Genomic DNA, 16,874 nt, shown 5'->3' on the forward strand with positions numbered 1-16,874 from the left:
TGTCCAAGCTTTTTATATGTTTTATAGGGGGGAATACTAGTAAACACCCGGTTAATCCCGAGTGAAAACATCAATCTTTTGCTATACCTTTCATGTTGCTTTTATAACTATCATATGGAAATTGTTAACATGCAAAACACCTCACAGCACAACTTTACGCTTATGGGATACAATATGTTTTATAAATGAAATACATTTTATTTATACGTTTGCATACTACATTATATCAAGGCTAACCATTTCAACTATAACACCATGTAGTTACAAGTAAATATAACTCATCATTATGTTGTTATTAACACCGTCGAAAGGATAATCTTTTCATACAAAATCATATAAATTATATTGATTATACTTTACAAATCAATCCACTTTTTCTATCGTACAAAGTTATAAATGAAAATTGTTATTTTTATTTACTAAAAGGTTTTTCATATATTACTAGTGAACTTATTGTTAGCGAATCATCTGTGAGACAGCGGCTTTGTTTAGTAATAAACGAAAGTCCATCACTTATAGCCAGAGTCTCCTGTAGGGAGAGCGTGAGTTTGTGTATAGATCTATACGGGACCGACAATCCCATGCCCTAACTGTTAGCTACAGTTGGAACGAAAGTTCAGGGGTTACAAATGTCATTTACAGTAAGGATATCCGTCATATTAGCATGGTTATAGGAACTCGCAACGCGGAAACAATGACCCATACATGTAGTAATACTCAACTCAATCAAGTTCGGGGAATAATAACTATATGATCACTTCGTATTTACATCAGGGTTATATATGGTTTTCATTCGATAGATAGTGGAATGTGTGGTTTCCGCCTCATTTCCTGTTCCTTGTTTGGTTGTGGATTTAGGGCAGAATCACCCAATCGACCGTTGGTTCCAGTCTTAGGCATATATAACTTGTAGGTACTAAGTAATCATGATAGGGTATTATCAGCACATTCAGAATTCAGTAAACACAAGTTTAACTAGTTTTACTTAATAATAAAACTACCAAGTTATAAAGCTAAGTATGTCATAGTTACTTACATATCACGGTCTTGGTCATTTAAGACTGCCTCTCATCTATTAGGGAAAATATGGGATTTTTTGGATCTAATACATTCATTTTCGACACAACGAATCATAACTCATCTATTAGGGAAAATATGGGATTTTCTGGATCTAATACATTCATTTTCAACAGAACGAATCATAACTCTTTTCATTTGAAAATATCGGATTTTCAGGAGACATATACAAGTATTTTCATATTGATGTGATCACTTAGTGGGTATGTTTGGGTTATATAAAATGAAGATTCGATAGATAGTGGAATGTGTGGTTTCCGCCTCATTTCCTGTTCCTTGTTTGGTTGTGGGCTTAGGGCAGATCTACTCATTCGACTGTCAGTTCGATCTTTGATTTTATATAACTTATATGCACTAAGTAATCATGGTAGGAAATAACATTGGTCACTTTTCATATACAAATTCAAAGTATCATATATCACTCTTTAAACGTAGGAATCAAATATATTATGTTATCAATGCTAAGGGCTACACTTCAAGCTATTAAGAAAATATAGGATTTTCTGTAATATCATACGAACATTTTCAAGAAACAATAAACTTACCTTCTAAATCAAATACTTATGAACTCACCAACTTAAATGTTGATACACTTTCCAAATCACTTGTATTCTCAGGAAACTAATAAGCAGGTACTCGTACAAATGTCAAGAAGATGGAGCATAGTAGCTTCAAGTCTTTGTTTTGGTCATCTACTTTTGAAATCACACTATCTACTTTATGTACTCAATGTAAACACTATATTATCAATACAATGGTTGTTGTTGCTTTGATTACTATTTTACATTTGTTATGATACTGTACATGACGCCTTCCGCCCCCGAATGTTTCCGCCGTTCAGGTTTGGGGGTGTGACACTTCATATGACTCGCCGAGTCGACCATGCGACTCGCCGAGTCCCTTCAGTCCTTTTTGCCATACAGACTCATTTGATCCATGTAGCGGCTCCAAACTACAGATCCAAGCTTCTAAGGCATGCTTTTCACGTAAAGTTGCAAACTTTACGTGCATGCATAGCTACAAAGGCTCTTAATGTCAAATCCAAGCTTGCAATGGGGGTTTCATACTCAAAGAGGTTTCATACATGACCAAAATCGGAGCTTTATGACTCTAGAACCCAAGAAGGTTACAGATCTGAAGTTACAACTTCAGATCTAGCTCATATCCCACATTACCATCTTAACCAAACCATAAAAACCCTAGATATCAACCAAAAGAGGTCTAGAAAGGAAAAGGAGAAAAGGTGACGACTTGATACCTCCAAATGATGCTATGTGAGGTAGATTTCTGATTTCCCACACTTCCTTGCTCCTAGCCTTTTGTTCCCCAAGCTCCTCTTCTCAAAAGATCTCCTCTGCAAAGCTTTACACACACAAGAATGACACACCACACGAATTAGGGTTTTCTGAGTTCTCAAAGGACTGCAAAGAGGCCAAAGGAGGCTTATGCTTCCTTAAATAGGGTGCAAAACCCCGGGATTTAGGGTTTCCTCTGCCAGCTCCTACTCGTCGAGTCCCTTCATGGACTCGGCGAGTAGGTCACTAAACACGCGTACCAAACCCGTTGCTACTCGACGAGTAGGGAAACCAACTCGTCGAGTAGGCCTTGAAACCAATTAAATTCTTATTTAAACAATACCTGAGAATCGGGGCGTTACAATTCTCCCCCACTTGAACTAGACTTTGCCCTCGAAGTCTGCTGGAATAAACAATGCCGGGTAATGCTCCCGCATTTCCGCCTCCGGCTCCCACGTCCACTCGGATCCTCTCTAATGCTCCCACTGCACTTTTACCAAAGGTATCTCTTTATTCCGCAAAATCTTCTTCTTCCTTTCCAAGATGGCTACAGGCCTCTCCACATAATTCAGGCGCTCATCGACCTGAATATCATCCATCGATACTACTGCCTCCTGATCCATAATACACTTCCGCAATTGCGAAACATGGAACGTGCTATGAATTCGGTTGAGCTCCTCCGGTAGCTCAAGCCTATAAGCCACCTTGCCAAAACTGGCAATAATCCTGAATGGCCCAATATAACGGGGACCCAATTTTCCCCTCTTCCTGAAGCGGATCACACCCTTCCAGGGCGAGACCTTTAGAAGTACCATGTCACCAACCTAAAACTCTAAATCCGATCGGCGTCTATCAGTGTAACTCTTTTGCCGACTCTGAGCGGTCTGCAGCTGCTGTCTGATCTGCTGGATCTTTTCGGTAGTCTGCAAGACTACCTCCGTCCGACCCATCACTCTGTGTCCAACTTCGCCCCAACAGACCGGGGTTCTACATCTCCGACCATACAACAACTCAAAAGGCGCGACGCCAATACTAGAATGATAGATGTTGTTGTAGGCGAACTCTGCCAGCGGTAGGTGAGAATCCCAGCTCCCACCGAAATCAATAACACACGCCCTCAACATATCCTCGAGGGTCTGAATGGTCCGCTCGCTCTGACCGTCGGTCTGCGGATGGAATGTTGTACTAAAGTGCAGCTGCGTACCCAGTTCTTCGTGGAACTTCTGCCAAAAACGGGAAGTAAACCTGACATCCCGATCGGAAACAATGGAGACTGGAACCCCATGGCGAGAGACAATCTCGCTGACGTACATATCGGCCAATCTCTCGGCTGACGAACTCTCCCGTATGGCCAAGAAATGGGCACTCTTGGTCAATCGATCCACGATGACCCATATAGCATCAAGCCCCTTCGCCGTTCTCGGCAACTTGGTAATAAAGTCCATCGTGATCTGTTCCCATTTCCACATGGGAATCTCCAGGGGCTGCAGTTTACCATGCGGCCTCTGATGCTCGGCCTTGACCATCCTACAAGTCAAGCACTTCTAGACGTACCAAGTGATTTCTCGCTTCATGCACGGCCACCAGTTGCTCAAACTCAAATCCTGGTACATATTGGTGGCCCCCGGGTGTATCGAAAAGTGAGACTTATGAGCCTCCTCCATCACTGTCTGCCGGACCCCTCCGGACATCGGAACCCAAACCCGACCGTGTCGGGTCAATAATCCGCGGCTATCCTGAACAAACCGGGCGTTCTCGCCCTTAATCCGCTCCATCTTCCAGTTCTCTGGTCTCATGCCCTCGACCTGAGCATCCCTAATCAAGCTCACAAGCGGGGAATCCACCGCTATCCTCATACACCTTGCCGGGGTAGAAGACCCAGCTGACTTGCGGCTCAAAGCGTCCACAACCACATTCGCTTTACCAGGATGGTAAAGGATCTCACAATCATAGTCCTTGACTACATCCAGCCACCTGCGCTGCCTCATATTCAGGTTCGGCTGATCCATGATGTGCCTCAAGCTCTTGTGATCCGTGGATATAGTACATCGGACCCCGTACAGATAATGCCTCCAAATCTTGAGAGCGAAGACCACCGCTCCCAACTCAAGATCGTGCGTAGGGTATCTCGTCTCATGCTGCTTCAGCTGTCGTGATGCATAGGCTATCACTCATCCCCTCTGCATGAGGACCGCCCCCAGACCTGTGATGGACGCATCACAAAATACTACGAAATCCTCGACTCCCTCAGGGAGCGTCAACACTGGCGCCTCACACAAACATCGCCGGAGGGTCTCAAACGCCCTCTGCTGCTCAGGGCCCCACCGGAAATCCACCCCCTTCCTCGTTAGATGAGTGAGGGGTACTGCAACCTTGGAAAAATCTCGAATAAATCTCCGGTAGTACCCTGCTAATCCCAAGAAACTCCTGATGTCGGAGGGAGATTTCGGAATCTCCCACTACATAACCGCCTCGACTTTGGCCGGGTCGACCAAAATCCCCTCCTGGTTAACGAGATGTCCGAGGAACTGGACCTCTCGTAACCAAAACTCACACTTCGAGAACTTGGCATACATCCGTTCTCGTCGCAGAACCTCCAGCAGCTCCCTGAGGTGCTCCTCGTGCTGCTCTTGGGTCTTGGAATACACCAAAATATCATGTATGAACACAATGACCGAGTGATCGAGCATCGGTCTGCAGACCCGATTCATCAAATCCATGAATACTGCCAGTGCGTTGGTGAGCCCAAACGGCATCACCACGAACTCGTAATGACCATAACGAGTCCGAAACGCCGTCTTCTCCACGTCTTCCTCCCTCACCCTAACCTGGTGATACCTGGATCTCAAGTCGATCTTGGAAAACCAAGATGCACCCTGCATTTGATCGAAAAGATCATCTATCCTTGGGAGTGGATAACGATTCTTCACCGTTAGCTTGTTCAACTACCTGTAGTCGATGCACATCCTGTGCGAACCGTCCTTCTTCCTAACGAAGAGGATCGGTGCTCCCCATGGGGAACTATTCGGACGAATAAACTGCTTACCCAACAGCTCCTGCAACTGATATGACAACTCCTGCATCTCTGGCGGTGCCAGTCGGTACGGCGCCTTAGCGATAGGGGCCGCACCCGGCACCAGATCAATCCTGAACTCCACCTGCCTCTCCGGAGGCACTCCAGGTAACTCCTCTGGAAACACGTCAGCAAACTCTCTAACCACCGGGACCTCTGAAACCGAAGTCTGATCCCTGACCCGCGTGTCCACCATACATGCTAAATAACCTGCACATCCATGCTGAATATACTGCCGAGCCCTGGCGACCGAACAAAACCCTGATCCTACTCTGGTGCCCTCACCATATACCACCAGTTCTCCCCCACTTGGGGTTCGAACTACTACTCGCTGTCCCTCACAGTCGATCATGGCGCCAAACCGGCTGAGCCAATCCATCCCTATGATCACACATACTTCCCCTATGGGAATAGGAATCAAATCTATCGGGAATGATACCCCGAAAATCTCCAGCTCGCATCCCCGGTAAACTGAAGAAGCAGAAATCCCGTGCTCATTGGCGATCGAAACTCGCAATGAACACTCAAGCTCATCTACCGACACACTGAACTCTCTACTGAAAGTCTGAGATACAAACGACCGACTCGCCCCCGAGTCAAATAAAACCAATGCAGGCAAAGAGTTTACTAAAAACGTACCTAAACACAGGTACCAACGATGAGCACAACATAGATAAAATGACTGAAACAGAAAATAGAAACATACCAGCAACCACATCCGGTGCTGCCTTGGCCTCCTCGGCCGTGAGCTGGAAGGCGCGCCCCTGAGCCTTCGGAGGCTCCGCCTTAACTGGCCTCCCATCCCTAATCCTCAAAGTAGCCGGTGTGGATCCCTGCGCCGGCTTTCCGGCGAGCTGCGGGCAATTGGTCTTCACGTGACCAACCTGATGACAATGATAACAAATCCTCATATCTGCTGGAGGGGCGGACTGGCGACAGTCCCTGGCATAGTGCCCCTCCTTGCCACATTTGTGGCAACCACCTCCTGCGCGACAAATCCCTGAATGACCCCTGCCACACTTTCCACAAGTGCGGCTCTGCCGACCCCCGATCCGAGTATCAGCGGTCTTGGACCACTTAGGTGCCGGCTGCGACTGTGCCGGAACCTGACGCTGCTCCTTCAACTGCAGCTATATCTCCAACTCGCGCCGCCTCGCGGCTTCCTGAAGATCCAAAAGAGTCTCACAACGTTGCGTAGCAACAAACTGTCGAATATCAGTCTTGAGCATACTCAGATAACGAGTCATCTGAGACTGCTCTGAAGCAAACTCCGGGCAGAACATAGCCCTCTCCGTGAACATACGAGTGATCTCCATCACTGACTCCCCATCCTGTCTTAGTGTCAAAAACTCTTGAGCAAGCCGCTCCCGCTCAACGCGTGGAACGTAGCGGGTGCAGAATATATCCCGGAACTGCTCCAAAGTAACAACAGCTCACTGATCATCAGTGTACAACCCTGTCGTCAATCTCCATCAGTCCTTTGCCCCAAGCCTCAGCAGGTTCAGGGCACACCTGACCTTATGGTCAGCAGGACATGAACACGTGAAGAAACATCCCTCCATGTCAGATAACCACCTCATAGCCCTGATCGCATCCTGTGTACCATCAAACGTCGGGGGCTTCGTGTTATCGAAGTCCCGGTACTGGAAACCCCTGCCGGCTCCTCCTCCAACCCCTTCCGCAGTTACAGCCGAAGTGGCTGCAACGGCAGCTGTCTCTGCTAGAGCTGCATAACGCTCATCAAAGTACTCAACCATCGCGGTCTTAATCGACCCAAACATCTCTGGCAGATGTGCTCGGAACGCTGCGGCAATCTCGTCGTGCATAATCTCCTGGATCCTGGCATCCAACTCCTCTTTCCCTATCTGTACCACGGGCTCAGGTGCTATCGGCACCTCTGACCCTCCGTCTCCCGATCCTGATCCTGATCCTGATCCGGATCCAATAGCAACACATCTCGTCACCACCATACTGAAATATATATTCAAGTCATCAGATAAATAACATAATATCGGGAGACCAAGACCCACAAACCCTAGGGGTTGTGACTTCCTTGCTACGTGTATGGGTCCTGTGCTTTCAGTAGTACGGGCCCATACTACCTTCCACACCTACCCATATTTCTCTCAAGTATCACCACAACACCCTAACACTATCATCAACATAATATGCGCTCAACCCTTACTCCTAGGGAAACATCGCCTATCCCACAACTGATCTCACAGCTCCTCACAACCCACACATCCATGAAACTTTCATCAACCCCTGCAGTGCTAGTGCAGTCTAGTCGCACATAACTCTAGACCCAATAGACTTTCGAATATCCAATCTTATCCGTGGACTGGATCAAACATTCTCAGGCTATAAGATCTTGATTACGCGCAGCCGTGGCGCCTACACTAACGACTACAGTAATGATGTCAATTCCATATACAAGAAACCCTAGGCTAGTAGGCATTATATAATCAGGCAAGTCTATCATGCGATTCCTGAAGATCCCTAGCCTAGCACTAGCATGCTGTTCTAACATATCATAATAACTGTATGGTATTTTGGGGTTTACTTACAGGCTCCGGCTGATCGTACCCTCTGCATCCTCCATCCTTTATTTTGAAAACCATTTTAGAATTTATTTCGAAAATTTCCTTGATTTGAGACTGGGTTCACACGTATGTTTCCCCCAATTCACTCAAACCAAGGCTCTGATACCAACTTGTAACATCCAAAAATTTTACGCCAGATTTAAACTTTTTCAATCATAAATAAAACTAAATAGTAATTGTTTACAAAAATGTTTTCAATCATTATTCATCAGAGTGTCCCAATAACCAGATCATAAGGATGAGGAGCAGTACGGTCACGCCTTCGCCTTGCCATTACCTCCTGAAGTACCTGAAACAATAAACTGAAAACTGTAAGCCCGAGGGCTTAGTGAGTTACCCCCAAAATACCAACACAACACTGATAATACCATATCCGTAATAATAAATCAATCATCATGCATACTGGGCCATCGGCTTGACTGGACCGCCCTACTGGGCCTTCAGTCCAACTGAATCTATACCGAGCCTTCGGCATGACTGGACCGCCACGTGGGCCTACAGTCTTCCCGGACCGCTCATAGGGTGTGTTGGCCTTCAGCACAAAGCAGGACCGCCTCAACCCAAGCAACAAGCAAATAACCATGTGTGCATAACTAACATTTACTGACATATACAAACAACGAACATATCTATCTCACTGATTACCAAACATAGCAATCACTCATAACTAGAGCACTGACCTAACAGGTCACTAACATTTCAATCCCTACGGATCATAAAAGCATAACATACTATCTATTCTGATTCTGATCTAACAGATCATATCCACATGTAGCATACCATAACGATAACAACTAAAAGGGCCGGCCTTGGTGCCTTAGACCCTATCGATATAGTGAGGATAACTCACCTTGCAGATGTCGACTCGGTAGATAAACTTCAACCCTTGGATCATTGCCACAAACTCCACCACCTATTACCATATTATAATCATACCCATAAGCCAACTAATCAATCCTGGTCAAAGTCAAAGTCATCAGTCAAGGTCAACAGTCCATGTTGACCTTGACTCACTGAGTACCTCCGGCTACTCGCCGAGTTCCTTGAAGTACTAACCCACTCGCCGAGTCACCTGAGTGACTCGTCGAGTTCTTTTGGTTTACGATCGAGACCCTAAGGCCACTCGTTGAGCTTCCTTCTTGCAACTCGACAGTTACCGTGCATACATAAGTTGGGGCAAACCTCATCCGACTCGCCGAGTTGTTCATCCACTCGTCGAGTCTACGACAATCTTCATTGGACTCGCCGAGTTGTTCTTCCAACTCGCTGAGTTCATGCCTATCTTCATATGATTCGCCGAGTTGACCATGCGACTCGCCGAGTCCCTTCAGTCCTTTTTGCCATACAGACTCATTTGAGCCATGCAGCGGCTCCAAACTACAGATCCAAGCTTCTAAGGCATGCTTTTCACGTAAAGTTGCAAACTTTACGTACATGCATAGCTACAAAGGCTCTTAATGTCAAATCCAAGCTTACAATGGGGGTTTCATACTCAAAGAGGTTTCATACATGACCAAAATCGGAGCTTTATGACTCTAGAACCCAAGAAGGTTACAGATCTGAAGTTACAACTTCAGATCTAGCTCATATCCCACATTACCATCTTAACCAAACCATAAAAACCCTAGATCTCAACCAACAGAGGTCTAGAAAGGAAAAGGAGAAAAGGTAACGACTTGATACCTCCAAATGATGCTATGTGAGGTAGATTTCTGATTTCCCACACTTCCTTGCTCCTAGCCTTTTGTTCCCCAAGCTCCTCTTCTCAAAAGATCTCCTCTCCAAAGCTTTACACACACAAGAATGACACACCACACGAATTAGGGTTTTCTGAGTTCTCAAAGGAATGCAAAGAGGCCAAAGGAGGCTTATGCTTCCTTAAATAGGGTGCAAAACCCCTGGATTTAGGGTTTCCTCTGCCAGCTCCTACTCGTCGAGTCCCTTCATGGACTCGGCGAGCAGGTCACTAAACACGCGTACCAAACTCGTTGCTACTCGACTAGTAGGGCAACCAACTCGTCGAGTAGGCCTTGAAACTAATTAAATTCTTATTTAAACAATACCTGAGAATCGGGGCGTTACATGACTTATGGTTCTATTATGATATGGTTGGAATATGGTTTTCATAAATGAATTTAAAAAGAATGTTTTGGTCTATATTTTTGGGATGTTGCATGTTCAAATTAACACACGAATCAACATGTATGACGTTGAAACAGGGTTTTGGTGTGCTCAAGAAGAAATGGCACAACATAAAACACTTGATACGAGCACACGATAGGGGAAAAATAAATAATGTATCGATTGTTTGTGTCATTTTGCATAATATGGTACTTGAAGATAAGGGTCGGGCTATCTGTATTATAACCCAAATAATGTATTTCATCCACCCGCACAAATAAGAAGTTGGGAACTCGGAATTGTACATTAGAATTTTGGAAATACAAAATTCAGAAACACGCAACAATTTTCGTCAAGATTTGATGAAACACGTTTACGCGAGACAACATAACCAAGACGACGAAGACAAATAGGTTTCAATTTTTAAGGATTTAATATAATTTTTAATTTTAGCGTGGTTTTTATCGTTTTTAGGTTTTAATGTAATTTTTAATTTTTAGGTTATAATGTAACTTTTAATTTTATGTTCTTTTTAATATTTTTAAAGTTTTTTTTTGTGTAATTTTTATTTTCACTTTTGGTAATGTACTTTTAATTTTGGTTTAATGGAATTTTAATTTCCTTTTAAAAATCTTTTATTTCTATTAAAATTGAGTATTTAAAAAAATAAATAAAATACAAAAATGATGTGAAGTGGCGGGTATTTCCTAAGTATAGTAAGGTGATGTGTGGTTCATAGAATGTTTCTAAAGAAATTGAAAAAAGAATCTGTCATGAATTTAAATCTAATTCCATATCATTTTTGGTTAATAAATAATGGAATTAGAAATAATTAATATATATATATATATATATATATATATATATATATATATATATATATATATATATATATATATAAATTGTCCTAACTTACCAACAGTGAACTTCCAATGCGTTTGACAAAGATCGCCCCCTCTTTATGTATGTCTCTTTAAATCTGTCTCCTTCTACTTTGTGCTTACATTTTTGGTCATTTTGGAATCAAACGCTATTTATTTTGGATTTTCCCTGCCTTTGTGTCCGTCCCTATTTGTTTAATATTTTCCTGCATTTTACTTTCCACGTGTTGTCTTCTGCATCTTTTCATTCCTACGTGTTCCCTTCTTCTTCTTTTCACTTTCTCTTTCATTCTTCATCTCCTTCTCTTTCCATATTTCCTTTCTTCTATCGGAGGTAATTTTCATCTGTTCTTCTGTTCTTCTTTGTTCCCTTTTTTTACTTTGTTTCTGCTCTGTCGTCGGTTGGTGTTCGTATGTCTGTTCCGCCGAAGCGGAGACCTGATGACGGTGCTTCCTCCTCTGCTGGAGTCTCTGTTGCTGCCCGTCGCAGGTCTCGCCGTGTTGCAGCGTTTTCTGTTCTTCCCTAATACCTTGATTCTGGGGACTGTACCTGTGTTTGTGAGTTTTGCGGTGCATTTTTCTGGTATGTTGAGAGGGTCCTCAAGTTGTCCACGCCCGGTCATCCGAGGTATAATCACTGTTGCAGGGGTGGAGAGGTTGTCCTTCCTTACCCTTCTACGTTTTCCTCTGAATTCCTTGCCCTGTATCAAAATACAAGCTTTTTGAAGGACATTAGGGCTTATAACAGCATGTTTTCTATGACTTCTTTTGGGGCAATTGTAGATGACGTTGTAAATGATAGTCGTGGTCCGTATGTTTTTAAGATATCTGGTCAGATTAGTCACAGGATAGGGTCTCTCTCTCCGGATGCTGTCAAGGGTCCCAGGTTTCTGCAGCTATATCTGTTCGATACCGAAAACGAGATAAAGAATAGATTCAGGGCTTTTGATGGTCCTAGAAAGAGGGATTTGGATTCTAATATTGTTCAGTTTCTGGTACAGTTTTTGGGGGTTAATAATGAGTACGTGCGGACCTTCAAAACCGCTAAACAGATGGCGGATGAAAGCAATTTACAGTCGTATGCAGTGCGTTTGTTTAACAATGTTCCTGACCGTAGGTATGATTTGCCGTCGCCTGGATCATTGGGTTGCATAGTAAGCGGTGATGACACAACGTGTAGCAAGTATGATATCCTTATCTATTCTCATTCTGGTCGTCCTCAACGTATCAGTAAGCTGCATCCAAGCTATATGCCTTTACAATACCCACTTTTGTTTCCATATGGTGAGGAGGGTTGGTTGCCCCGTTTGAAGATGGGTAATCGGAGGGGTGTTAGCGCTAAAAATCTCACTGTAAATATGTATAATGCGTACCATATTCATGCCCGTCGGCACATATGGTCCCCTATTGTAAACGCTTCTCGCCTGTTCCAACAGTATTTGGTTGATGCATACACATGTATTGAAGAGGGACGGTTAGATTACATCATCAACCACCAGGAAAACCTTCGGTCCAATTATGTTAGTGGCCTCTACGATGCACTTTCAAAGGGGGACAGGGAGACACACGTTGTTGGCGAACGTGTCTTCTTGCCAGCGTCCTTCACGGGTGGTCCCTGGTTCATGTACAACCATTATCAAGATGCGCTTTCAATATGTAGGGTGTACGGGAATCCACAATACTTTATAACATTTACGTGTAACGTCAAGTGGCCAGAGATGTTCACAGTAGAGCAGATATTATTGCTAGAGTCTTCAACATCAAGGTTCATGCCTTTATCAACTTTCTTAAAGAGGACAAAACTTTTGGTGAGGTTGACGCATGTATGTCTTCATTTCCTTTATCTTTCACTTATGTTTTAAGTATCAACTTATGTTTATTTGTAGTCATATTTCTACTTTTTTACTATATTCCCTAATATTCAAACTCTTATGTTACCAGACTCCTACAAAACTTACATGACAGATGGTTTACTGATTTCAAAAAAATTATACATCCTTCCCAATATACCCCTGTATTAATGTTCAAAGCAGTTGCCCTGTTTTATTTCTAGCTTTTTTAATCATTTGCAACGAATACAATATTTCGAATATGCCCCTGTAATAATATTTGCTGCTGTCAACATATATATACATTCTGTTAATGCTTATGTAACCACAATATATACATAAACACTTTTATCTGATATACTCACATAAGACATTTATGACTTTGTTATTTTTTCATTTTTTTTTGTCTTATCTGATTAAAAAAAGTATATTATATTTATTATCAAATTATTATTGGCAACTGATGTTTTCCCAATGTCGCCCTGTGTTGATTACGTAATTGGCTAGACCACTTTTTTTTCCTTCTAAGACTTTGACTTTTTTTGTTTCCCATATCCCTTTACTATTACCAGCATCACTGAGAGGTGGAATATTTCCAATATGCCCCTGTACTAATACTTGCTATCAACAGATATGCCAATGCTAATATAACCACAATATACACATAAAAAACTGTTATCTGATATAATAATGCAACACATTTATGAATTTGTTATTTTTTCATAAACTGTTATCTGATATACTAATGTAAGACATTTATGAATTTGTTATTTTTTCATATCTTTTTTTTTTGTCTTATCTCATTAAAGAAATTTCCAGATGCATGTGTGGTTCGTTGTTTATTTGCTACTCACATGTTACACATCTTAGTCTTTAAGGGCATTTGAGTCTTTTCTTAGGTTTTGTTATAATTTTTTTTTCTGGATAACTATATTGTTAAGAATAGTCTTATAAAAACTGCTATTTCATTTACTGATGCAACATATCTATAAATTTGTTATTTGTTCAAAAAAAAAATTGTGTCCTCTAATTAAAGAAATCACAATAATTGATGCTCCACTCTTTTATGTCTCTAAATTTACATTCCTGTTGTATGTACTGTCACTGACTTCCTAAATAATACTTACATTGTTGATTATAGATTTGTACACCATTGAATTCCAGAAGAGAGGTCTTCCCCACTGTCACACTCTATTGTGGGTCAAAAGTTCGGACCGGATAAAAAACGCTGCTGATGTTGACACCTACATTACAGCCGAACTGCCAGATCCAATCACAGAGCCTGATTTGTACGAAACCATAACAACCTGTATGATCCACGGCCCGTGTGGACCACTTAACGAAAAAGCTTCGTGTATGAAAGATGGTAAATGTAGCAAACACTTCCCTAAACCCTTTCTTCAATCTACATTGTTCGACACAGAAGGATATGTACGGTAAAAACGTGGTTCATCCGCACACCATACAACCCAATATGGACAGCTTATAGACAACGGATATGTTGTCCCCTACAACAAAAGGCTTTGCTCACGGTTCCGAGCACACATCAATGTAGAATACTGCGGGTGGAACATGATGATTAAGTACCTATTTAAATACATTTCCAAGGGAGCTGACTGTGTCAGATACGTTATCCAAAAAGCAGAAGCACCCAACGAATCGTCTGCTGACTCGGCTACAGTTGGACATACCACTTCAGAAAAAGAAGAAATTCGTCCAGTAGATGAGGTCAAGAACTTTCTGGACGGCCGGTACATATGCCCGCACGAGGCAGCATGGCGCATTTTAAACTTCCATATACACCATCGCCACCTGCCCGTTCAGATTCTATCTGTACACGAAGAAAACATGCAGCAACTAATTTTCAAAGGTGACAGCACGATACCCGAGGTTCTGTCAAATCCTGTCAGCAGCATAACTACCCTTCTAGGATGGTTTAACAACAATGCAAAAGACCTAAAAGGCCGTGATCTCACATACCTAGAGTATCCAAAATCTTACAAATGGGACAATTCATATAAATCATGGAGTCCCAAGAGTTGATGAGTCCTCAAAAATGGTTGGCAGGCTTGTATTCGTACATCCTTCCTCCGGCGAATTATTTTACCTACGGATGCTACTCTGTCATCAAAAAGGATGTACATCTTTTCAGGACTTACGTACTGTGTCTGGTACAGTTTACCCAACTTTTAGAGCTGCTTGCAATGCCCTTCGACTGATTGGTGATGATATCGAATGGCTAACCGCTTTCACCAAAGCATCCGTCTGGGCAAGTTCACCACAATTACGATCCCTTTTATGTCACTTGCTGCTTTTCTGTGAAGTCAGCAACCCGCTTTTACTATGGGAAACCGCACGTGACAAGATGAAAGACGATTACTTACATACACTGAAACAACAAATACCAGATAAAGATATTGCTGCCACTGCTGACATAATCCAGCAACAACTACTTCATGATTTGGAACACACCCTCCGTTCCTCCGTTCCATCTAAATCAATGGCGGATTTTGATCTTCCAATGCCATCAGGAAATGTTATTGACATTTTGCAAAACCGGCTGCTACTTGAAGAAATGAGCTATGACAAGGAGTCTCTACGGAAGCAACATGCAGAACTACTACCACAACTAAATGGTGACCAGCTGTCAGTCTACAAAACAGTTGTTACATCCATACAAAACAACAAACAAGTGCTTATGTTTGTTTACGGACATGGTGGTACTGGGAAAACATTTCTATGGACCACAATTCTATCCTATTTTAGATCTATAGGAAAAATTGTTCTGGCTGTTGCTGCGTCAGGAATAGCTTCGCTATTGTTACCTTCTGGAACAACAGCACACTCGAGGTTCAAGATACCTATTGACTTAACCGAAAAAAAATCATGTGATATAAAAAAGAGAACATTACTCGGTGATCTTATACAGCGTACATCGCTCATCATTTGGGATGAAGCGCCAATGAGTGACAGAAGGTGCTTTGAATTTCTAGACCGTTCCCTTCGAGATGTCTTGGACCGTGATGAGCAGCCATTTGGAGGCATATCCGTTGTTCTTGGTGGTGACTTCCGCCAAACTCTTCCCGTCCTGCCAAAGAGTACCCGTTCAGAAATTATTGCCCTCACTCTGCCAAGTTCCTACCTGTGGCCATATTTCAACCTTCGCATTTTACGTAAGAACATGAGACTGGATTCCTCTGAAACAGCCGACCACAGTCTACTGTCTACATCAGCTTTTGCAACATGGTTGCTGAATATTGGAGACGGAATCATAGGTGTACCCGACAAAGATGACCCACGAGACTCAAGTTCAATACGAATTCCAGCTTCACTCTTAATATCACCTGGCCCGAACTCTCTACAAACCCTGATAGATTTCGTTTACGGTGACGATATGCTTCATGATCCAACTGCCATACACCTTTCTGTAAGGGCAATTGTCTCTCCTACAAATGATTTGGCCGATGAAATAAATACTCGCATTTTAAAAATGATCAACACAACTGGCAGGACATACAATAGTACAGACATGATCCAGCCAAATGGAAAGCACACATCTGATTTGGAGGGCCTCTATCCAATCGAATATCTAAACCAACTAAACTTTGCGGGAATGCCACCACACGAGCTTAAACTTAAAATAAAGTGTCCTATAATGTTGTTAAGAAACATCAATCAGAGAGAAGGTTTATGTAACGGTACCCGCCTAATTGTGTCCCAATTGTTACCAAACGTCATCGAAGCAACGATAATAACTGGCACTTGCATTGGAAAACGTGTATATATATACCACGCATAAAATTCATTCATAAGTCATCAGATATGCCATTCACCTTTTCACGAAAACAGTTCCCAGTCAAAGTTTGCTATGCCATGACCATCAACAAAAGTCAGGGACAATCACTATGCAGAATTGGCATCTATTTATCGCAGCCCGTTTTCACGCACGTACAACTTTACGTAGCTCTATCCCGAGCGACGTCACCAAACTCCAT

The 16,874-nt window shown here is 42.7% G+C and overlaps 1 protein-coding gene across 1 annotated transcript; it reads left to right on the plus strand.

Annotated features, from left to right (window-relative positions):
• Positions 1–11,808: 11,808 nt before the first annotated feature.
• On the plus strand, positions 11,809–14,922 carry LOC145106866 (uncharacterized). Its single transcript, XM_079043791.1, has 2 exons — positions 11,809–12,873; positions 14,488–14,922. Exons 1-2 carry the CDS (start codon positions 11,809–11,811, stop codon positions 14,920–14,922), a joined length of 1,500 nt encoding a protein of 499 aa, XP_078899917.1.
• The last annotated feature ends 1,952 nt before the right edge of the window (positions 14,923–16,874 follow it).

The sequence above is a fragment of the Lactuca virosa genome, chromosome 4 (assembly GCF_052849685.1).
Source record: "Lactuca virosa cultivar CGN04683 chromosome 4, Lactuca_virosa_CGN04683_v6, whole genome shotgun sequence".
Lineage (NCBI taxonomy): Eukaryota > Viridiplantae > Streptophyta > Magnoliopsida > Asterales > Asteraceae > Lactuca > Lactuca virosa.

Bases quoted from the DNA above. Each gene is read 5' to 3' on its own strand.
- LOC145106866 (XM_079043791.1), top strand. From the start codon at position 11,809: ATGACTTCTTTTGGGGCAATTGTAGATGACGTTGTAAATGATAGTCGT. The intron at 12,874-14,487 runs GTATGTCTTCAT...TACATTTCCAAG, and splicing joins TTTTGGTGAGGTTGACGCAT to GGAGCTGACTGTGTCAGATA.